The following is a 25380-nucleotide window of genomic DNA, read 5'->3' on the forward strand; positions in this document are numbered from 1 at the left end:
TGCCCACCACTGAAAAGAAATGGAAGATGAGAATTCTGTTTTTCCCAGGTCATTGGTGCCAACTCGTCTCGACTGTACTTCAGACAGGCTTCGAAGTTAAGAGAAGTTGCAAAAAGTACCATCGTAGATATTATAAAAGCACTCGCCATTTCAGGATCCACCAAAGTTATCAATGGTCTAAGTTGGGCTAAATTCCTTTGATGAAAGAAGGTTTTTGTTTGATTAAATGAAAGCAAATTACCAGGAAGAGTTGAATGTAACTCCCAGTCTTTTCACAAATAGGATGGTCACATGTTGATGATTTAAAAAATGCTACACCATGGGGGAAAGCAAAAGGTAATCTCATCACCATAGCAGAAGCTACCTAACAAGATGGTATAAGGAGTATAAATGTCATGATAGTTTGGAAGGCTGATAATGCAATTCTGATATTATTCTATGGCAATATCTTTCATTATCACTTTATTCAAAACTTTCCTCCAGGTTAAAATAATGTTTAGTAACCTAAAGTTTGCTAGTAGGCTAACTGTGTCATTAGCTGGAACAAATGTGCTACCTTCAGTAATTACTGTGTTAATGATTCTACAAATGAAAATATGTGGTCTGTAATATTCGGTTCAGCAACAATCCTTCTCCATGATTCATTCCTTTTGGTCAGGTCCCTAACATCTTTACATTGTTGGTTGAATAGCACTGGGTGTGTGTTCAATGTGCATCATGGTGTGTTTTTTTTTTTTTTTTTATATAAAGAAAAGCTAAAATAAAACAGCAAACATCAGGTTTGCCTCTGCTGCAGAATGACAGATTAAAGCAAGACAAAAACTGAACTTTTGAGAAGAACTTCCATCTGTGGGTATGGCATGTGGTATTCACTTCCTTTCCATCACAGAATCAACAGCTGCCATTAATGGAAAGTGATCATTCTTAGTCAGGTGGGACTTACTTCCAGTCATTAATACTTCAGTTTATAACTGTGTAATTTAAAAAAAAAATACATGTCTGTCATAATTTGTGGAAGAAATGAGGATGTAGATCTAAGTACAATCTATGTAACTATGATAAGCTTGACCAAGTGTGTGAATAACATGGCAGAGAGCAGGAGCTGTCAACCATTTATCTTGGTGTGCTTTCAATTATTTTGAAGTACCTCCATTTTAATCTATACTAGTAAAAGGCAAAGCCCTCACTGACTGACTGACTGACTCATCACTAATTCTCCAACTTCCCGTGTAGGTAGAAGGCTGAAATTTGGCAGGCTTATTCCTTACAGCTTACTTACAAATGTTAAGGAGGTTTCATTTTGAAATTCTACACGTAACGGTCGACAAAGTTCGGCATGTTGAACTTTCTTATTTATGGCCCCATCTTCACGAGTTTTGGTAGGCGGCTTCCCTGCACTAACCAAAACTGATGTACATACTTATTTCGGTGGTATTACACCACTGTCGGCCACCATATTGAACTTTCCAACTTCCCTAATTCTCTAACTTCCCATGTAAGTAGAAGGCTGACCCCATCTTCACGAAATTTGGTAGGCAAATGTACGTATTTATTTTGGTGGTATGACGCCACTGTCGGCCACCGTATTGAACTTTCCAACGGTCTTTGTTACTTATGGGCCCATCTTCAAGAAATTTGGTACGTGGGTTCCCAACGCTAACAGAATCCTACTTATGTACATATATACGTCCTAGCCTGAAGCTTGGTCACCGTGTGAGGCGGCGTTGGGTCCCCCATCCCAACGCCTCCCACGTTGTTGACTGCCTGCCTATATAAGGCCGTCCGTCAGCTCCAGTCTCTTTATTCCCTTCCTTGCTTCGCCATGGGATTCACGTCTCCCTGCTAACTACTGCCTTTTAATTTAATCCATGGCTTCGCCGCTGTTTTATTGTTCGTTTATTACGATTATAGTTATTGTGTAGGTATTTTAGACTTACTTTACATTGTTCAGGTACCCATTTCCTTTATCGTTCCAACCATACCCCTATTAACATGTCTATCGAGGTGATCACCATCGATTAAAGAACTGTCACTTACCGAGTGGTTTCCATGCCCTGAGATGGCACCTACCTTTTCCATTCTCTTTGTTACATATTGCACGGCCATATCAGGCTCACTCTTGATATCCGGAGGAACATTGTGTCTTATGTATTGAATGACTGGGACATGTTCAAGGTGTGGACTGATGGCGGTACAGGAGATAATTATACTACACAGGAGCACTATAAGAGTGAAATGCTTAAGCCCTTCACCTATGGTTCTGCATGTGAGTTGATGGCTGCCGCTAAATTGTTCGGTTGTCGCTTTCAAGTGTACCGAAATGGCCAAATATTTTACACCTTATGACAACCGCCAATGCCTCTTAAACCTCTTAGATTGACAGGTGACGATTTCAGTAGTGGACACTTTGATGTTTATGAATGTTTAAACTCTCAAAAGCTGGATGTGAAGTTATCAATGAAACCGGTTGTGTGCTTACAACGCTTGACAGATGCCGAATGTCACTTCAACACAAGTCCTACAAATACTGTCGTAATTGAAACAAACCATGAAACTCAAACCGATTTATGACAGCAGCAATCCAAGCTGTGAGATTTGAAACAAGATTACTGTTCACATGGCCAACTGTACGTTGCATGCTCAAGAGTAAGCTCAGTGCACAGCTTGGTCATATTACAACCGGAGGACTGAAATGACAATGTGGTATACAAAGAGATTCTTAACAAATAATTATTTGTATATTTTCCCTCAGTTTAAAAAGGTTTAATTTTCTTCTTAATAAAAATTTTAAGGCAGTCCTTTGCCGCTGCAAAGCGCAGGTATTTTGCTAGTATCTTATATTTTTAAGATCTGGACTCTCATTAGATGAAACTAAAAGCAATATGTCTTTATCCGGCCAAAAATATTGTATTTGGGGGCTTTGATAAGGTATACAGATTTTGTGCCCATGTGTGTTTTAATTTTTTCTTATGAATATTTGTTTTTTAGTGAATTATGTATGGATATACTGTATGTATGAACAATAGTGTGGTTGGATATGGAATGAAAATTTAAAAAGTCAAAAATTTGCATACTTTTTAATTTACCAGCTAAGTATGCAGTTTGAAGCTTTAATTTTATTTATGACACAAAGGGGGGATCTCAACATGTGAGGCATTTTATTGGCTTGGGAGGATTTGGGCGATTTCAATTTGGGTTTATAATGATCCATGTGTATGTGCCAAATTTATTCACTTAGTTTCTGTCCTACAACTGAAAAATGATGTTTGAGTTTCATTGTATTGTTGCCATATGAGGTAGTGGATATCCAAAATAATTCAAGATGTTTCAATTTGTACAGACTCTTTCAAGATCCTTTTATAACGGCACACTTTTTTCAAATCAGGATTGTCAGAAAATCGCTTCATCAGGTTTGTGTCATTTACTGTTGTAAGACGGCATTAGTGTATGGAGGAACCTTTAGCTGGTTTATTAACACTTGTAGAACAGTAGTATTTAATGGACAAGTAAAATTAACTTACATTTTTCATGATCCTTTAATTTTCCAAATCACTTTTTTCTTTAGGTTTTATACATCGTGATTTGAACTTGGAAACAGGATTATGCAACATTTTTATGAGTACGCACCGTTTATACATGAGGCCCCAGGTTCATTACTGGGTTGGTCTGCTCTTGCACCTTAAGATTAACGAACGCGCGCACACACACACACACACACACATACACAGATCCTAACCACCATATGAATGACATATATACATGGCTCTAGCAAAAGTTAAGTAGGTTTCATTTCGAAATTCTACGCGCAGCGGTCATAACTGAATCCTACTTGTGTACATATATATGGCCATAGCCTGCAGCTCAGTCGCAGTGTAAGGCGGAGTTGCGTCCCCCAACACCACGCTTCCCACGTAGTTGGCTGCCTGCCTATATTGCGTCCTCCATCCCCACGCCTCCCAGATAATTGATTGCCTGCCCATAAAAGGCCATCCATCAGCAGCAAGAAAGCAAGGTAAAGAAATGGAATGAATATCTTATTTATAAACGGCGCAAATATATTCACATGTACTTAACCTATATTACAACTATATACACATATAAATTATACACCCAGACACACACAATCCCCACACGTTCCCCAGTCTTTTTATCTGAACTTTCTTTTAAAAGTTTATAATCACATGGCCTAGAAAGTCTGCAGTGAATCCAACGACCAATCCTGATGTGCGCCGCAGACAAGTTTACTTAATTTACATGTCAAGAAGCGATCTCACCGGCTTGGCGACAGTTCCTTTATTATACTCCCAGGCAAATCCACAACTTCATACAGACGCTGCCAAAAATGAAAGAATGCAACAAAGCAGGAAAGAAAGAAAGTAAGGTAAACAAACGGAAAGAATCTCTTATTTATAAACAGTGCAAATATATTCACATGTACTACCCTACACTCACCTAAAGGATTATTAAGAACACCTGTTCAATTTCTCATTAATGCAATTATCTAATCAACCAATCACATGGCAGTTGCTTCAATGCATTTAGGGGTGTGGTCCTGGTCAAGACAATCTCCTGAACTCCAAACTGAGTCAAATTGGGTAAGAAAGGTGATTTAAGCAATTTTGAGCGTGGCATGGTTGTTGGTACCAGACAGGCCGGTCTGAGTATTTCACAATCTACTCAGTTACTGGGATTTTCACGCACAACCATTTCTAGGGTTTACAAAGAATGGTGTGAAAAGGGAAAAACATACAGTATGCGGCAGTCCTGTTGCCCGAAAATGCCTTGTTGATGCTAGAGGTCAGAGGAGAATGGGCCGACTGATTCAAGCTGATAGAAGAGCAACTTTGACTGAAATAACCACTCGTTACAACCGAGGTATGCAGCAAAACATTTGTGAAGCCACAACACGCACAACCTTGAGGCGGATGGCCAACAACACAGCAGAACACCCCACCGGGTACCACTCATCTCCACTACAAATAGGAAAAAGAGGCTACAATTTGCACGAGCTCACCAAAATTGGACATTTGAAGACTGGAAAAATGTTGCCTGGTCTGATGAGTCTCGATTTTCTGTTGAGATTCAAATGGTAGAGTCAGAATTTGGCGTAAACAGAATGAGAACATGGATCCATCATGCCTTGTTACCACTGTGCAGGCTGGTGGTGTAATGGTGTAGGGGATGTTTTCTTGGCACACTTTAGGCCCCTTAGTGCCAATTGGGCATCGTTTAAATGCCATGGGCTACCTGAGCATTTGTTTCTGACCATGTCCATCCCTTCATGACCAACGTGTACCCATCCTCTGATGGCTACTTCCAGCAGGATAATGCACCATGTCACAAAGCTCGAATCATTTCAGATTGGTTTCTTGAACATGACAATGAGTTCACTGTACTAAAATGACCCCCACAGTCACCAGATCTCAACCCAATAGAGCATCTTTGGTATGTGGTGGAACGGGAGCTTCGTGCCCTGGATGTGCATCCCACAAATCTCCATCAACTGCAAGATGCTATCCTATCAATATGGGCCAACATTTCTAAAGAATGCTTTCAGCACCTTGTTGAATCAATGCCACGTAGAATTAAGGCAGTTCTGAAGGCGAAAGGGGGTCAAACACCGTATTAGTATGGTGTTCCTAATAATCCTTTAGGTGAGTGTATATTACAACTATATACACATATAAATTAGACACCCGGACACACACAATCCCCACACGTTCCCCAGTCCTTTATCTGAACTTTCTTTTAAAAGTTTATAATCACACGGCCTGGGAAGTCTGCAGTAAGTCCGGCGAACAATCCTGATGTGTGCTGCGGACACATTTACTTAATTTAGATGTAAAGAAGCGGGCTCACTGGCTCGGCGACAGTTCCTTTATTGAAGTATGAAGTCTGTCTCACCCGGGTGACTTGGCGTTAGCGTCCATCCATGGCCGATGCCCGCTCCACAACACACAAGTTAAGCCGTCAGCTCCGAATATCCCTTTTAGGTTAGCAGGCACCCCTTCTATGTGCACTCGTCCTTATTACGGAGTCTTCCTTGCTTTACCGCTGGTTGATATTTTTAAAATGTTTCCTTTTCTTTTTCATAACTTCTTTAACACACTACTTCTCCGCTGCGAAGCGCAGGTATTTTGCTATCTACACATATAAAAGGCAAAGCCCTCACTGACTCATCACTAATTCTCCCTCTTTCCATATATGTGGGAAGCTGAAATTTTACGTGCTCATTCCTTGCAGTGTACTTATAAAAGTTAGGTATGTTTCATGTCCTATTACAACATCCAATGTGGGGAAACGGGTGTACCCCCTAAACTGTATATATAGATTGGGGAAACCCATCCTTACTATTTCTGCTACTTCCAATTTTCCCATGCTCATCCTTTACACTGTACTTACAAATGTTAAGTATGTTTCATTTCGTGTTGTGCTCCGTAATGAACTTTTGAAAATAATGTTGTCTTTTTGGTGGTTCTCTCCATTACACCATAAGGAAGTTTAGGAACTGAGCTCTCCTTTTGGCGGTTTCATTCCTTATTTCCATTTAAAGAGGATTTATTTCACACACAAGGGCCACCCCCGGTCCCCCTTCCTTTTTCCACACAGCCGCTGTCCACACACCTACCACGTGGTCGGCTCCCTGCCTGTATACATTAACGACATCCCATGCTCCTGTGCCTCCTCACTAGCTTCCTTACTGTCCTCGGCTGTTCGTGCTCACTGCTCCCTTCTTCCTTCTTCTTTACTCCACCGCTTCAAGCCTGTTATTGTTCGCCTGCTGATGACTCCTGCCTTTTCGTTTACTCGAACGCTTTACTACGAAACTTCCAACCACTAAAACTTTGTAATGGCACCAGGCTTTAGATCGAATCTTTGCACAAGAACCTCATTGAGGCAACCGACTTCACTGAAACAGGCTCAGAGAAGACTGTATTTATTCCTCGCATCCCTCTCGTACCCTCAGACCTCCCATTCAAATTCAAATGCCTCCAATTTCCAGTAAGGGTCTGCTTCGCTATGACAATAAATGAGTCACAGGACCAGACTCCCAAAAAGGTCGGCATTGACTTGACACAGGATTGCTTCTCACATGGCCAACTGTATGTTGCATGCTCAAGAGTAAGCTCAGCAGCCATTTTACAGCCTGAGGGCAGAACTGCAAGCGTTGTTTACAAAGAGATCCTTACATCTTAAAAATGTGTATTTCTCTAAACATTTACAATCATACTCATCATTCTCAATATTAAAATAAGCCTATGACAATTACATTGACAATCACGTTATGTTATTTTTAAAATGTTACCTTTTTTTCATAACTTCTTTAACACACTACTTCTCCGCTGCGAAGCGCGGGTATTTTGGTAGTAAAGAGTATAAAGGGGAAAAGGGTCACCCTACACAACAAAACAGGTTTGAAATGTTAAATAAATGAAACAATTTCCAATAAATACTTGTGTACACTCAAATGACACAAGCTTGAGATACCTTCTTCCCCCTTCTCTGGCCAGGACTCCTGACCAATGGTAGCTTTTTCACTGTCTGCCTTCAGAGGCAGCACCATTTCCAGTCCCTTAAGAGGAAATCCTCACAGCCTTCTAAGCAGAAGGGCTTCTTGAGGTGTAACTCCAACTGTAACAGCTTCCCTAACTCTTGACTTTTACTTCTCCTGTGTGCTCCCTCACATACCACCCAGTAATTCGTTGTAGACCATACCACTGGGTGAGAGCCAATGGTTTATAATGCTGGTCATGTGGGCATGGTGAGTCACATGTACCATCCTGGCACAATGTTCCCCGTCAAAGTTTATGGATAATGAAAACAACTTTTATTCACCGTCATTGTGTTTAATTAGGGGACTCTCTTGGTTAGCTTAGATTTTTGCGGTTTGGCTACTGATATTTGCCTGTTTTTTGTTTTTTTTTTTTGTCTTGTTCCAAATGTTTCTCTGCTTCATCTCCTGACCCATTTGACTTCTAAAACTTAGTTTTGACCAGCCTGCTTTCCCTTAATAACTGCTGCATGTCCACTTAAAAGGAACCAAACCAGTCTAGAGCAGTGCAGGCATTTAAGCAGTACAGCCTGACAAAGTGTGTCAAAGACAGTGCTGAGGTTTAATAGTACAAGCAGCCATCAGCAGATCATTAGCCACTTTTACCAGGGCTACCTCAGTGCAATGACCAGAGCAAAACCAAGACTGGAGCGTTTACAAAACATCATTTTAAATGTAAGTGAGCCTGCAGCTATTCGGCCATGACACATTCCAGGACTTTAATAAAAAAAAAAAAAGGAAAGTTGAGAAATTGGTCAGGAATTCAGGGTTAAGGTCAACTTTTTTTAAAATGGTTCTAACAGCAGTTTTTAAAACCAATAGTACAAATCCTGAAGATTGTGAATACAGTTAGCAGTTCACTATGAAAGAATCATTTACAGGAAGACCTGCTTTACTGGTAATGCAGACAAAGGATCTTTAAAAACTGAACTTCGCTTAGCTTACCATCTAGCAAAATGCTTATTAACGGACATACCGTATAACAAAATGATTAATGAATTTACTGACATTCCCGAAGCTTGACTCCTTTCATTCCAAATCAACTCCCCCATTCCCATTCATATAGAAGTGCAAAAATGTCAAATAAAATTCAGGACAGGAAAAGCTGTGTAAATGAGTTTACATGTACAAAATAAATGTTTGTGTTCCTATTACCAGATGCAATCATTTCTGAAGTATTGGAGGTTCTTGCAGAGATTGGGGCCTCTCGTCAGTGTCCTCTCAAAGCCAGTTTTTACCTGAGCTTTAATGTTGTGAACCTTCTGACTATACCAAGGATTAAAATGAGCAATATTAACATGATTTAGGCAGAGCTAGAATATGCAAGATGAACGATAGTAAGGTATAATAGTTTGTGCAGTAAGTAGATTGGAAAGTGATCCCTGTCTTAGGTTGCTAAGCTCCTTCATTTCATTTTAATATGATTTAACATGTCTAAACAAAAATAATCAAATTAAATGGCCTTGCTCTACTGTCAGAACTACAATTAAAATATGACCTTAGGTATGACTAGAAAAATTGAACCAGTTTCACAACATCAGAATACTCAAACATGGATAGAAATATACTTTAAAATGCAATCATGAGAATCGATTTGAATCTTCAAATCACCAAACAATGAAATCATGGGTGGCAAGCATCTGACATAGTTTGGTTATAGCAAGCAGCAGAGCTTAGGAGAGCCATATAGTAAAACAAAACACACCAGGGGATGGGCCGCATAGTTTAAAAACCAGATATTCAAATGAGGCGATTGCATTTCCAGAATTAGAAACGGCTGATGAGATGTAACCACAAAAGCCTCCGGCATATCTAACAAGCTGATGTAAATGTGATGCTAGAATTAATAATTCTATTAGTAATGTTAAATACTGTTGCGTGAAAATGCTGCCCTTAAAGTGCCCCATGAGGTGACGGCTCACCCCACACGCTGGCCCTGCATGTTATAGTTAAACATGTTTGTGTCAACTGAGAAGAGCCAGTGACCAACTCCATCTGTCAGGGGCTTGTGTGCACACTGCAGGGCTGGCCTGGGACTACAGAAATCTCTGGTCTTTTGCATGAAATGAGCTAGTAATGCATATTTTATGGGGTGAAGAAACTGAGGCCCTCCTGCAAACTTTTCATTGCAATGGTCACTGTTGACCATTACTACAAAAGAGAATTGTAGCATACACTATATGCATAACCTAAAGAAACTGAGCACTGAAACGTTTTATCAGTTTTCTCTTTTGTTCCCCAAGTTTGCTTAGGGCGGTTTCTGATTATTTTGTATTTATTGTGAAAGTTTAAAAAGATCTTAACTTTTCCGCAGCAAGTTCTGTCCTTGCAATAACTTGCACGATTAGCGGGCTGTCTGCAGTTAAGGGTCTGTCTTTTTATGGAGTCTCATTTTAAACCTTTGTTTAATTTTGAGTGTTTGGGCACAAAGTCATGTGAACAGTTAAGAATCTATTATGCATTCCATGTCTTCAGTTACAGGGGAGGGCAGGAAAACTGGAGGGCCGTGGGGGAGAGCAGGTTATAAATCTGCAGCTCATCCATGCCGCAAGGGACATTCCTTCTTGAGGAGTATTTTTTTTTTCTCCGTTTTCTCTAACAGACTATATGGGAAATTATCTTTTTTTTTGGTCTATAAAATGTTTATTTGTTACTGAAGATCAAAAGGCTGCATTTAGTCTGTTAAAATATCTAAGTTGGCATACTGCTGAGAGAAACACGGAACCCAGAAAGATTTTAAGAGGGCGTCAGTCAGCCTGAATGTCTGCATGGCTTTTACCTATTCTTCATTATTCAGAGCTGCCCTGATGCTATGAGTGGAGTGAGTCCTCTGCGGGGGCCGTGGTTAAGGAAAGATGCAGACGTTCACACCATCATGCTACTTTGGCACCTTCATACAATTGTTCTACTGAATTATTGAACAATTTTATCTGAAGTGATTTACTGCAAATTACAGTTGTTTGCACGTTGTGCATTAGTTTCTCCCAGTTGGTGGTTTAATTTCTTCTCTCTCTTTTTTAATTATTTAAGAAGGAGGCACACTATTTTGCCTATTACCTTACCCGAGGAGGCAGCATTTGACTTCCGGCCCAATTGCCATCTCAACCTCCTGCCCTGCACTATGCCAAGATTGATGGCTCAGAAATTGGGCTTCTCAGCTGTCACAAGTCACATAGATAACCCTGATGGGAGTCATTCTCATTTCTACTCACCTAAAAGATTTTTCATGCTCTCCCTATTTGTGTGTGGGTTTGTCTACAGGTTTTGCTCTTGCATCCTATTAGGATGACTGGCACCTCTAAACCGACTTTTTGAGTGAATGTGCTCTGTAATAAATTTTTTATCCCATTCAGGCTTTGGTTTTCCACAATGCTGCATTTGGTTTAAGCCAATTAGGAACATGGAAGGATGTGTGGTGTGCACTGTATTACAATTTGTGTATCTAGCAGTTAAATAAAACAGTACAAGGAGGATCTGGAATAACTGGGTGATCAGAGGTTAACAAAGCACCTGGAAAGATCAGCTAGTCAATTGGGGGTGCTGAGAAAGAACTGTGTTGTCAAAGGCCTGCCACACAGAATGGCTACACCCCCTAAGGCAGGGTAAAGTCTCGGAAGCCTAGCATGGTGTGTAATTCTTGACGCTCTTCCTTGATACCAGTGTGTATTAGTCAGAAAGTCAGTTCTTTAAATAATCCATTTTATAATGTAAATGTTATACTTGGGAAGTTAAGATCAAGTTACATAGCAAACTGATGAATCCTCATCCGGAGTGCTGTGTGCACCTTTGGCGGTCTTATTATAAGAATAAGTAGCAGTGCTAGAGAACATCCAGAGGAGAAAAACTAGGCTGATTCTGGGACTGAGAAGTATGAGCCATGAGGAGAGACTAAAGGAGCTTAACCTGAATTCTTGTTCGGCTGAATGGCTAGTTTTCACAAAATATTTTAAAATGTTCTAGACTTACCCAGGAGAGAGAAATATGCCATAAATCTGCAGTAATATTCATAACAAAGTAAAAAGTCACACTTCCGGGTTACTTGCATAGTTGGACTGCTGACTTATCTATTCCCAACCTGAAAGAGCTCCTTTTACAGAAACAGGACTCCCAATTTTTGAGTTTGGTTGAGACACTGACTGGTACAGTTTTAAATTCCAAACACTGTATCCCACCTCCAGCATAAACAACTATAAAGACAACTAGGAGCTGCAAGTGTATCAGTCGTAACATGTACTCAATGCAAGTCTCCTTCATATTGCAGAGTCTAGTACTTCTAGAGTAATCCTCTTCTCAGGTGGAGAACTTTTTCTCAGCACAAAGAGAATTGTCTGCATCTTAACATCAGCAAAACCAAGGAATTGGTTATTAGCTTTTGCATGCGCCTCAGTAACTGCCGCTCCGTCATCTTTGGCCTGGGGACGCTGCAAGCGGTGGCTGGACGGAGGCTGGAGGGGTGCGATTTCGCTGCCCGAACAGTTTAGTGTCCCTTGGGTGGCTCCCGCCGGCAAGTGGTTTCACTGCCCGCCCACAACACAAGGCTGCCCCATTCGTTGCAGGGGGTAGCATTGTAGTGTGCTTCAGATGACTGCCCATTGAATCGGGCGATTCACTACCCGCCTTTGGACGCACCGTGTTCGTTCTTGGTGGGCGGACACTGCAGGCAGCATACTGTAGTGGAGGTGACTGTGAGGTGGGCTGATGATGAACCGCCTGTCGATGCCCCAATTCATTCTCGATAGCAAGCCTGCTTGTACTGTTAGTACATAGCAGGAAGTTGTCTCTTGTAAGTACATCAGACATGTTGAGGACTGGTGCCTTCCTGCTGTAATAGCGTGGACAGTGCTGTGCAGAAGAGCTCATCATAACCTTTTGTCTTCACCTTTCAAGAATGTCTCTGAAACACAAATCTGATGCAAGTGCTGGTGATACAGTAAAGAACAGAAAAACCATCACCATTGAAAATAAAGTAGAAATAATAAAAAGGTCAGAGAGAGGTGAAATTCCATCATTCATTGGCAGAGAACTTGGTTACAGTCGGACAACAATAGCATTTATTAAATTTATGTACCTTGTCACAGATGACTGGGGTTCTGACCCGGCAGGGACGCCTAAATGGACCGGAAGGTCATTAGAATAGCTTCCGGGCCACAAGGGGGCAACCGCCCTGGAGCAGGAGAGGATCACGGGAAAGGAGAAAAAAGCTTCTGGACTGTTTGGACTCGTGGCCACTGCCAGGGGGCGACTTAAGCCTCGAGGAACCTGGAGACAGTTACTTCCGCCACACTCTGCAAGATGGCCAGGGACGCCCGGAGTGCTTCCAGTGCAAAGGGCAGCACTTCCGCCACATCAGGAAGTGCTGCCGGAAGTTCGTCATCAGCCACCTGGAGCACATCCGGGTGGGAATAAAATGCGCCGCCTCCCAGCAATCTGGGAGCTAGAGTCGGGAGTGGGAGCAGGACAAAGCTCCCAGGAGGAGATTGGCGGAGAAGGATTGAATTAATTGTGGGTGATTATTGCTGTGTGCTTTGTGTCGTGTTTGGGACTGTGTTTATTTGATGTTAAATAAACGTGTGACTTTTGTAAAGATGTGGTCTCCGGGCAAGTCTCACAACCTGTTCAGACTTAAATACAAATTCATCTTGAGTACAAACCTACAGTCCCTATCTCGTACATAACCCGGGCACTGCCTGTATATAAGTGATTATACTACATTGTATATTGGGAGTGAAAGCTGTTTTTTAAAACAAGTTAAATCTGTATCGCTTTTTGTACTGTATTTCTAATTATTTCTTCACTGGTTACAGAGAGGGTATACTGTATATACAGTTTCAAGTTATGACAACACCGGTCCCCTACAGACTCCCTCTTCCCACATGGGAGTCTGCTGTACCAACACCGTCGATTAGTTATGACCAAAATGAGCTGACAAATGAGGACAATTCTCAGATGATGCCAGTGGATGGTGAAAAAAGTGCCAAAGTGCTTTTATTCAGGTAAAATCAAAAAAGTGTCATTTGTGCAGTGTTCTAAAAACAGTACATAAATAATCCATAAAAATCCAGTGAAAGTGGAAATAAAAATCAATAAATAAATCCGTTAAAAATCTGAGGTTAAAATGCAGTCTAACTCCTCCCGATCTCTGCCCACCTCCTTCTTTCTCCCCACTCACCCATTGCTCGCATAGCTGACGGAGACTCGGCAGCCATGAGGTCCTTTCAGCCGACCCCCGTCTTGGCTGCCTCCAGACATCGCAGCCAGACTGTCCGAGGTTGGCTGTCCTCCCTTCTACCTTTGCACTCACTTGGTTGCACTTTGGAAGTTTTAGTTAGGGCACCTGCCTTGTTCGCCACACTCCGCCCCCAATATTCAGTGGGGCAAACTAGGCCTTAGAGCGCTATAGCCAACGCGCTATATATATATATATATATATATATATAGTAATCCCTCGCTATATTGCGCTTCGACTTTCGAGGCTTCACTCCATCGTGGATTTTAAATGTAAGCATATCTAAATATATATCACAGATTTTTTGCTAGTTCGCGGATTTCTGCGGACAATGGGTCTTTCAATTTATGTTACATGCTTCCTCAGTTTGTTTACCCAGTTGATTTCATACAAGGGACGCTATTGGTGGATGGCTGAGAAGCTACCCAATCAGAGCACGTATTATCTATACTAATAAAAGGCAAAGCACTCACTCACTCACTCACTGACTCATCACTAATTCTCCAACGTGTAGGTAGAAGGCTGAAATTTGGCAGGCTCATTCCTTACAGCTTACTTACAAAAGTTGGGCAGGTTTCATTTCGAAATTCTACGCCTAATGGTCATAACTGGAAGGTATTTTTCTCCATTAACTGTAATGGAGTTGAGCTGGAAAGACGTGGGGGGCGGAGTTTCGTGACATCATCACGCCTCCCACGTAATCACGTGAACTGACTGTCAACGCAGTGCGAGAAAACCAGGAAGACCTCCAAAAGCGCTTAAGAAAACATGCATTATATAATTGAGAAGGCAGCAAAACAATAAGAAGCGAGCGAAAGTGACATATACTACCATATTCATGAGTGCTGCTACCTCGGAAAGAAAGCAAGGTGTAAACCTAAACTTTAAATTAAGTTCATAGACAGGCTACGCTGGCGTTTCACATGCCCACAGGTAATGCGGGATACAAGTTTAATGAGAGGACGAGGATATAAACGAGAGTTTTGATCACTTTGTAACTAAGTTAAAATTGTAGGTGAAGGGGTGTGCTTATGCAAATTCCGAGAGACTGTGTTTGTGGGGGATTGACAGTTAAGGCGGGTGGGGAGTCACGCCATCATCTCCTCCCATTCATCTCATTTCGCTCTGAGCTGAGCTCATGGCTAACGCCATCTTCCAAGCAACTTCGCCAGACTGCCACCAAATACTCACAGAAAAATCCACAAGTTAATACACACGCTGTCTCTAGAGTTTCTCCACACTGAATCCTCCAGGCACTACTTACAAAAGGTCACATTGACAATCGTGTTACGTTATTTTTAAAATCTTTCCTTTTCTTAGCACAAGCACAGCTGAGAAGCTTCATGCATGTGCTCCATAACGCTAAAAATAATGCATTTAATCACACTTTGCATTACAAGCAAAGGGAGCTTTTGTCAATGCATGATTTCCTGGTACACGATTACATTGATCAGCGATCCCGATTCATTTTACCCTCGCACCACCTTAGTTTGAGAAGAAGTATGAAAAATATGAGGTTAACACAGAAAAACAGATCACCAATTCAAGCTTTATGAATAATCGATTCGCCATCAATAATTGTTTTGGTAAAGCCATCCTCCTTCCATTTTATAATTTTTCCGCCATTAGCCATGATTAAATGAACGGTAAATAAAGTAAGAGCAAAGCGAGGGTGACTTATTTAGGCAGGCATATATATGACAGCAACACTCATGACAATGTCAATCATGTTACGCTATTATTAAAATGTTTCCTTTTCTTTTCATTACTTCTTTAACACACTCCTTCTCCGCTGCGAAGTGCGCTGGTATTTTGATATATATATATATATATATATATATACACGTATGAATGACCTCCAAAGAGCTGAGACTTTTGATATCATGAACGTGTCTGCAAAACTGGGGTCTCCTGCCCAGCAAAAGTCGAGCAGCCAGCGCGCATAGCTGTGCCGCCTTTGAGACGCTGACTGCGCTTCTGCCTTAAGTCAAAGTGAGCACTTTTAATTTTTTCATCCTCCCCGCGCTATAGCCCAGACAAGTGCAAACACGGACCCCTTTTCTACACCACGGCAAAATAATATTAAGGCGATTCACACTTTCTTTTGCACGTATATGATTATGAGGTCCTCACCTCGGATTATGAAGACACGCATACGAGTGGAGGACTGTCAGTGCCATCACAGCCGATTAATGGCGGGACGCCTCACCAGTCTACACAAGACCCACCGCGACTGTCCCCAAAAGGCGATCATAACGCCAGCTTAACACATCTCTCTATACTATATAAAAGAAAAGGCAACTTTCCTTTCTTTACACCTTTTTCCTTTTATCCCAAACCAAAGCCTTTCTCTCTTAACACTGCAGAGGACACAAAACTAATTTTCTTGAAATGCCGGTAAGGCACATTACCAGAGGCACAAATTTGAACGCTCACATAGAAAATGTAATTTCTATACCACAGCTGTTGTGTAGCGCTTTCAAAAGGGATCTACTACCGAGAGATGATCCATATACATTTTAGCTGCTGTTAGTTACTTACCTGTTGTGTTACACAGTCTTTAAAATGTAGTTTACCCAACCACTCCAGTAGTGCTCAATGTACTGTACTTCTTAAAACGTTAATGTTTTACTGTTTAATAACTTATACACTATATTTTATTATTTTTCCCTTGCACTCAGTGACCAAAGCTATACACCCACATATAGACACATACAAACATACACACAAGTATATGTATGTGTATATATATGTATGTATGTGTGGATATGTGTATAGATATGTAGATATGAAGATATGTATGTGTATATATGTATATATATATATATAATATATATATTGTGTGTGTGTATATATATATATATATATATATGACAGCAGCAATCCAAGCTGTGAGAAAACAGTAAAAAGGAGGCGTCATGGTACATTTTCTGATTCAGCTACCGAAAACAACTTCATGACGCTGCCGCCAAATACACAAAACAATTACTTTGACAATCATGTTACATTATATTTAAAATGTTTCCTTTTCTTTTTCATAACTTCTTTAACACATGACATCAAGCTGCTGGTATTTTGTATATATATATATATATATATATATATATATATATATATATATGTCACAGCGACACTCATAACAGTGACAAAACAATTGCATTGACAATCATGTTACGTTATTTTCAAAATTTTTCCTTTTCTTTCTTTCCTTCTTTAACACACTACTTCTCCGCTGCGAAGCGCGGGTATTCTGCTAGTGTATTAAATAAAACTCAAATGATATACGATATGCTTCCTGCGCACTGCTTCGCACACTTAAAAGCTCTAACAGCCCGTATTGATCTTTCATTTTTTGCTTTTCTCTGTCTCTCACTCTCTCTGAGAAATACAGGCAGATACTTATCCATCATGCAATACCATCAGGGAGGCGTATGATTGGCCCCATTCTCTGCTCCTGACGGAGGGGGTGTGAGCAGAGGGGCTGTTTGCACAGTGGCTTTTTGCTTAGAAGAAAGGGACGCACCTGTAAAAAAAATGCTGAAAGGCTACCTTCACATTGATCCCTTCATTGCGCCACTTTATCGCGGTGCTTGCATACTTAAAAGCGCAACAGCCCTATTGATTTTTGATTGTTTACTTTACTCTCTCTCTGACATTCTGTGCTCTTGACGGCACACCTTGAAGAGGAAGATATGTTTGCATTCTTTTAATTGTGAGAAAGAACTGTCGTCTCTGTCTTGTCATGGAGCACAGTTTAAACTTTTGACTAAAGGGTGTTATTTCATGTCTAGAGGGCTGTAATAATGTTAAAAAAAACGTATTTAGAAGGTTGTAAACAGGTTTTCAATGCTCTAACTGCAAAAATATTAGATTTATAAATAAAGAATCCTACTTCTTGGAAATTCATTTATCTGTCTGGATCAGATCAACCGCTATAAACAAGGGTTTACTGTATAACTGTGAGGAGAATATTTATAAACAGTGTGGGAGAGTTTCTAAGGGCTTAAAATATTTAAAAATATCCATACAAACATATGGTTTCTACTTCGCGGATTTTCACCTATCGCGGGGGGTTCTGGAACGCATCCCCCGAGATCGAGGAGGGATTACTGATATATACACTGCTCACAAAAATTAAAGGAACACTTTAAAGAAACACATTAGATATATCAGATCTCAATATGAAGTTGGATATCTATACAAATAACGACAGGGCAATGTCTTAGGAACAAAAGGATGCCAAGTCTTTTAATGGAAATAAAAGTTTTCTGCCTACAGAGGGCTCAATTGTGTAGACACCCTAAAATCAGAGTGAAATGAAGATGTGGCAGGCTAGTCCATTTTTTCAAAAACTTAATTTCTGCTACTCAAAATGCTTTTCAGTATCTTGTGTGGCCCCCACGAGCTTGTATGCATGCTTGCCAACGTCAGGGCATGCACCTAATGAGACAACGGATGGTGTCTTGTGGCATTTCCTCCCAGATCTGTATGAGGGCATCCCTGAGCTGTTGTACAGTCTAAGGAGCAACCTGGCGGCCTAATGGACCGAAACATAATGTCCCACAGATGTTCTATTGGGTTTAAGTCAGGGGATCGTGAAGGCCATTCAATTGTTTCAATTCCTTCATCCTCCAGGTACTGCCTGCATACTCTTGCCACATGAGGCCGGGCATTGTCGTGCATTAGGAGGAAACCAGGACCTACTGCACCAGCATAGGGTCTGACAATGGGTCCAAGGATTTCATCCTGATACCTAATGGCAGTCAAGATGCCGTTGTCTAGCCTGTAGAGGTCTGTGAGTCGCTCCATGGATATGCCTCCAAGATCATCACTGACCCACCACCAAACCAGTCATGCTAAACGATGTTACAGGCAGCATAATATTCTCCACGGCTTCTCCTGACCCTTTCACGTCTTTCAGATATACTCAGGGTGAACCTGCTCTCATCTGTGAAAAGCACAGGACGCCAGTGGTGGACCTGCCAATTCTGGTATTCTATGGCAAATGCCTATTGAGCTCCCGGTGCTGTGCAGTGAGCACAGGGCGCAGTAGACATTTGGGCCCTCAGGCAACCCTCATGAAGTCTGTTTCTGATTGTTTGGTCAGAGACATTCACACCAGTGGCCTGCTGGAGGTCATTTTGTAGGGCTCTGGCAGTGCTCATCCTGTTCCTCCTTGCCCAAAGGAGCAGATACTGGTCCTGCTGATGGGTTAAGGACCTTCTATGGCCCTCTCCAGCTCTCCTAGAGTAACTGCTTGTCTCCTAGAATCTCCTCCATGCCCTTGAGACTGTGCAGGGAGACACAGCAAACCTTCTGGCAATGACACGTATTGATGTGCCATCCTGGAGAAGTTGGACTACCTGTGCAACTTCTGTAGGGTCCAGGTATCGCCTCATGCTACCAGTAGTGACACTGACTGTAGCTAAATGCAAAACTAGTGAAGAAACAGTCAGAAAAGATGAGGGGGGAAAAATGTCAGTGGCCTCCACCTGTTAAACCATTCCTGTTTTGGGGTCATCTCATTGTTGCCCCTCTAGTGCATCTGTTGTTAATTTCATTAACACCACAGCAGCTGAAACTGATTAACAACCCCTCTGCTACTTAACTGACCAGATTAATATCCCATAAGTTTCATTGACTTTATGCTATACTCTGATTAAAAGTGTTCCTTTAATTCTTTTGAGCAATATATATATATATATATATATATATATATATATATATATATATATATATATATATATATATAATACATAATACATACACTTGGCTCTGTGGGCACAGCGCCTTAATTGCATGCTGTAGAAAGTCAATGAAGCAATTGAGAACGATTGCACCCGCATGTGCAGTCGCAATTCGCCCCAGCTACCTTATTAACTCCCCACTGTCGTGCAATCGCGTCCATGGAGAGTGACACAGCTTTATGGATTTAAATCTGGCCCTTTTTTTAAAAAAAGCTGTGGATCCGCTGTACCACATAAGTATGTCCTGCATTTCTATAAAGAACACAATCCCAGGGAGAAAGTGCCCTATGCTATGGATGAGTGGCCTGCCAGGAGTGTTTGTGTGTGGCTGTTTGTGACGCTGAACCATTCAGGAGACCTTGTTACCTCCAGTGCTGGCTGGACAGGCTCAGTTGCTATTACTCTCGGGTACATTAAAAGTAAGCAGATGAATCCTAATAATATGTAATATGGACTCTGCTTTTGAACACTTGATCAAGTAAATATCCACGATGAACCTTGAACATGGGGTTCATTATATTGTGCTGTTGCCATTTGAGGCCCATGTTTTGAGAGTTTTCTGAATAAAATGACTTCCTTACACCCTTACAAAACTGGAGTGCTTTTGGCAGGCATGGAGCTACAGGGACAACGAACTTGAGGTTTGTCAGAGGGCGAAGACCGCCACATGAAATTCTTATTTAAAACATTTAGTTGGTAATATTTTGACTTTATCTGAAAAATAGGGGATTGAAGATCTGTTGATTTATGTTGCATGTTTAATAAAAGAAAGAGTAGACGTAATCTTGATGGAAATGGCTAAATTGTTAATAGGTGTCAAGATTTTCTTGCTAATATGAAGTGGAAACTACATCTTCTGTTGTGTTTTCTATCCAGTCACAAAGTTTATTTGGCCATCAGCAATGTTGTCAAATCTGACACCAGCACCTGAAGTGATGTGTGTAACGCTTACCTGTAACTTAACAGTGAAGGCTTTCTAAATACAAAAAGTCCATCAAGACTGAGATGCAGATGAGGCCTGTCCGAGCACACCTAGCCGGCCTAGACACAATGCACAATTACTATCTGGTTATTTAGGAGTTTTGAGGGTATAACAGAAATTAATGAAAACCACTACAATTATAGAACTGATTATATTTGTGAAGTTAAATCAGTGGTTAGCAAATTTTGCATATTTTGTATAACTGAAGAAATATACTTTTCTCAATATCTTAACTAAGCAATTATCCTTTACACCTGAAATTCATTTTACTATGTTTCAAACTTATCACTTCATACATATTTCATAAGGTTCATTTTATAGCTACAGCTATATCAAAACACATTAAAAAGAAATGCCAAAATAAAAATGTGTTTTTCATTGAAATTAAAACATTTCATGCAAGGATATAGCAAAAATATTGACTGTACAACCAAGAAGAAAAAATATTTTAAATGAATCGCCAAAAATATCTGTAATGATCTGAGAAAAATTGAAATATTAAAATTAAGTTTCAGTTAAGTATATTGAGAATAGAAAAGATGGAACCATCGAGGGGCCGATATAAATTGATAAACTAAAAAGGTCCTTTAGTGCAAGTATGCTGCATTAAAAGGGAACTAAATTTAATCTGTGCATCATACATGTATTCATCACTTTTACAGTTTAATATGTTTGTCACATCAACACACATTATGATAACGGCAGCGATATGTGCTATGCTTGCGAATCGTTTATTTAGCTGCATTTCCCTACTTGATCAAGGGTGTTGTCCTTTTCCAGTTTCTCAAAAATGGTTCTCCCGTCAAGTTCTCTTTTCTAAATCTTGACGTTTGCATGTAAAGTTGTGCATGCACATTGCAAGCTTCTTTTTGTGCATATGCAAGTTTTCTAAAACTAAATCCTAGTCTTTTCGCTCTCTCACAATAATCCGTGGACACTTCACATGTCTCTTAACAATCAGAAGGTCTTACATGTCTTATAGGCTCTTAAGGTGTAATACAGCACAGCTCCTGTTAGTTTCAGAATTTGCTGGTGTGATGGCAGTCCATTATGTGCCTACAAATGGCACTGATTAGATTAGATAAATTTATTAATAGTTGTAATGTTGACTTTTTGACGCCCTTGGGTGACGATTGACTGCATCTCGCTAAAGTGCAGTAATATTGTGCTATTAACTAACCATCTCAATGAGTTAAAATCATGCAAGGTCAGGGATTTCTTGTCTTTAATTATTTGATCCCACAATACTAGATTCAGATTTTTCTAGTCAAGTCTAGTATATTAGAAAATCCATAAACTAATTGCTACATATTTTGGAGGGTATCTTTTGTATGTCCAATTATTTATTTGCCAGCATAGCCACTTTTCTCAAATGTCCGTTTACTTAAAGTGCTGCCTTCGCACCATTGTGTTTTTTTTTATCTAAATAATGAAACACAAGCTCATCATTGATGTTAAACTGACGGACTATAGCAACCACAAAGTATTCCTCGCAACTAACCGAGTAATGCAGTAATGGGATAGCTTTTAAACAATACAAAAAATATAAATACTATAGCTTAACTTCTACCTAACTGAGTAAGCAGGGTGGACTGAATGATACTCTCGTTTCTAACACTTCTTATGCTCCTAAAATCAAGAAAGAATATAAAATGTTTGATTGCAAGTCCAAAAGAACAGATTTGAGGAATGTGCCAGAGCATACATAGTAGTATTCCAAACATTCCATGAGAATTTCTAGGTGACATGGAGGGTCTTTTAAAGTCCCATCATGTGACACCCAAGGGGGAGTCACGTATGTGCTTTACATATACTTGAGTTACGTGAACTGGTAAATAGACTTTTTGGAATGTAACTGAAAGTGGTATTCCAACTTGAGCCCAGATTTCTAGGACGACAGTCACATGAACATGTTGTGTTTTTTTTTTTTTTATTTTATTCAAAGAGATTAATGAGAAGACTTGCAGAAGCAAGGTCTTTGCAGACCCTGTTAATGTTTACATTTTTCTGTGTCTTTTATCTCTACAGATCAGCTCGGCAGACAGAAGTACCGAAGGCTAAGAGTAAATCTCCTCCGGATTTTCGTCATACTTGTCGTCTTTGTCGTTTTCCTTTCATACGACTTCTACCCAAATTTGCACCATAGGTTTATGCTTTACCATCATTCTCGGGACTTCTCGATACTGCTGAGACCACAGGCCTGTAATAACAAGCAGCCAATTTTCCTTCTGCTCGCTATCAAATCCCTATCCCAGCATGCAGATCGGCGAGCAGCTATTCGCTCCACCTGGGGACACCAACAGAACACTGAGAATTTCCGAGTGCAGAGAGTTTTTCTCTTGGGCAGATCACCGGATGTAATCCAAGGCCAAGGTGTAGATGTTATTATTCAAGAGGAAAACCGGGACCACGGAGACATCCTGCAGTGGGATTTTGAGGAATCTTTCCATAATGTCACCCTCAAGGAGTACCTGTTTTGGAAGTGGTTTGAACAGCAGTGTTACCCCACAGTGAAGTACGTCCTAAAGGGGGATGATGATGTCTTTGTCAATATAGACAATGTTATTAGTTTTCTCACCCTCCAAAACAGTAATAGTAGAAATCTATATGTAGGGAAGGCATTGGTAAATTCCTACCCTAATCGGGTCTGGTGGAGTAAGTATTACATACCCCGTTTCATGTTCTCCAGTAAGCCTTACCCTCCTTATGCTGGAGGAGGTGCTTACCTGCTATCTAGGGAGTCCGTTCACCTTCTCCACCATGCCTCCAAGCAACTTGACCTCTTCCCTATTGATGATGTTTACGTAGGAATGTGTGCAGAGGCTGCCAACATTTCTGTTCAAAATCATAATGGCTTCAGGACTTACGAGTACACACCTTTTAACCCTTGTTTGTTCAAAAAGGCAATGGCCATACATCAGGTGCTTCCTAATGCACTGTATCTAATGTGGAGCCTCCTAAAACAACCATTGAAATGTCCCACCAACGAATATTCAATATTCGATCTTAAGGAAATGGAAGTTGTCGTTCATTAACGGTATGGTGTTCCTGGCCTATGACGTTTACTGATGCAGAACTGAGGAACTTTTCAGAAACTGACTTGCAACAAGCTTGTGATCTCGACTAAGTTCTGAAACTCTTTGAAATTTTGTAAGAGAGGAGGATATCTCTGGAGTATCCTACCTCAGAGCCACTGAAGTGAAGCATCATCTCCTTGAATTAAGGATCACATAACTTGAAAATCTTCTATTTACCTAACAGAATTGTTTGGGGGATGACTGGACTGTCCTAGAATTAGATGCCCATATAGGCCTGTTGTATGTCAATCTCACAATATTTATTTATTTCTCGACGTGATGAAGGACAATGTTGGCACGACAAGCCTCAAAGTCTAAAGCAGCTTGACACAACATGGTGGCACGATGGGCTTGAATGATGTCCACTGAATCTTGAGACTTTGAGGCTTCATGCTGTGTGGGCTTGGACTGGTTTGTCAGTCATGCAAAGCTTGGTCGGAGAATCAGTCCTCAGCATTATTGCTTGACATGTCAGTATTTTTGTCAGGTATGAACAGGTGTTTGGGACCTTGCACTGCTGCTGTACACTCAACATGGATAAGGAAAATTGTAGCCAAAGAAGCGCTGCAGTTATTATGCTGTTCAGTGTGTTTTTATTTAATATACTATTTTTAAACTTTCTGCTTCAGGCCTAACGGAACTACTTTTAAAGAATGAAATAATTTAAAAAAATGTGTTTGTGTTCTAGTGGCCTGATGCTGGAAATTGTTTGCACATTTGAGATTTCTTATAGTTTTATTATTTTTGTATTAATTGTTGGTTTTTAAAGATAAAGTTGTTTTTGGTATGATAAAGTTTTGATTTTTTTACAGACTTCATGGCACTGAATAATAAAAACTGGTAATTTCTCCATTAGTTTTATGTATGATTTGTTTTTAATAAAGGACAGATGGGAGACATGTAGAGCATGCAAGCGACTTGGCCTGAATTTGCTATTAAGACATAGGCTTGGAAGTGCAATATTCTCGAGGCATCATCTCTTTCAAATATTACCCAACAGCACTTATAAGTTGCATAAGCCTGGAAATTACTTACCAACAAAATGAGCCAGAATTCCATCATGTAAATGGTCGGGTTAAGAGCAGGGAACCTGGACAAGCATCAAGCCTGCAAATTTGCATAGGAAATCCACCTTGTGCAGCAACAGAGAGTGGCCCTTTCAAGAACAGTGAGCTACCTAAAAGAGCGAGAAGCCATTGGGACTTGGTGGCAAGAGGCACCACAGCAGCTAAGTCTTGCATTGTGTGTTACAAAAAGAAATTACTTTGTATCTGAGCAAAGCAACAAGTGCTACAGAGACCTCAAATGGGCTTGCCAGGTCTTTCTAAGGAGTTGCTAGAGAATTGAGGCTCATATCAGGGATTTGGAGTACTCGTCTGCGGTGGGCTGGCGCCCTACCTGGGGTTTGTTTCCTGCCTTGCACCCTGTGTTGGCTGTGATTGGCTCCAGCAGGCCCCCGTGACCCTGTAGTTAAGATGTAGCGAGTTGGATGGATGGAGTACTCGTTACAGCATCAGTACAAAGAGGCCAGTTGAGAGACTGCTATGCTTGCGGTTCCATCTCTTCAGAAATCCTTCTTTCTATGCCAGCATCCAGTAGCTTGGCCGCCAACAGAGTTTGGGGCTTTTGGAGGTTTTGCAACAGATGCCAAGAGAGTAATCTGAGACAGGGCCAGCTATGAGTCAGACGGTAGAGGCGTTTCTGAGCAGACATACAGCAGAGGGATAGTCTCAAAGCTGACGTCTGGACCCGGAATTATTTCCAGCATCAGCCCAGTGAAGGAAGACAGCCAAGAG

General features: G+C 40.8%; 1 protein-coding gene across 1 annotated transcript in view; it reads left to right on the forward strand.

Annotated features, from left to right (window-relative positions):
* Positions 1 to 24498, forward strand: part of LOC120527963 (N-acetyllactosaminide beta-1,3-N-acetylglucosaminyltransferase 3-like) — a 60613-nt gene extending 36115 nt beyond the window's left edge. Inside the window, exon 2 of the mRNA XM_039751958.1 lies at positions 22536 to 24498. Coding sequence (XP_039607892.1) covers positions 22536 to 23542 — 1007 coding nt within the window. The 3' untranslated portion in view covers positions 23543 to 24498. The remainder of the gene's footprint in view (positions 1 to 22535) is intronic.
* The last annotated feature ends 882 nt before the right edge of the window (positions 24499 to 25380 follow it).

Source organism: Polypterus senegalus, chromosome 4, assembly GCF_016835505.1.
Source record: "Polypterus senegalus isolate Bchr_013 chromosome 4, ASM1683550v1, whole genome shotgun sequence".
Lineage (NCBI taxonomy): Eukaryota > Metazoa > Chordata > Cladistia > Polypteriformes > Polypteridae > Polypterus > Polypterus senegalus.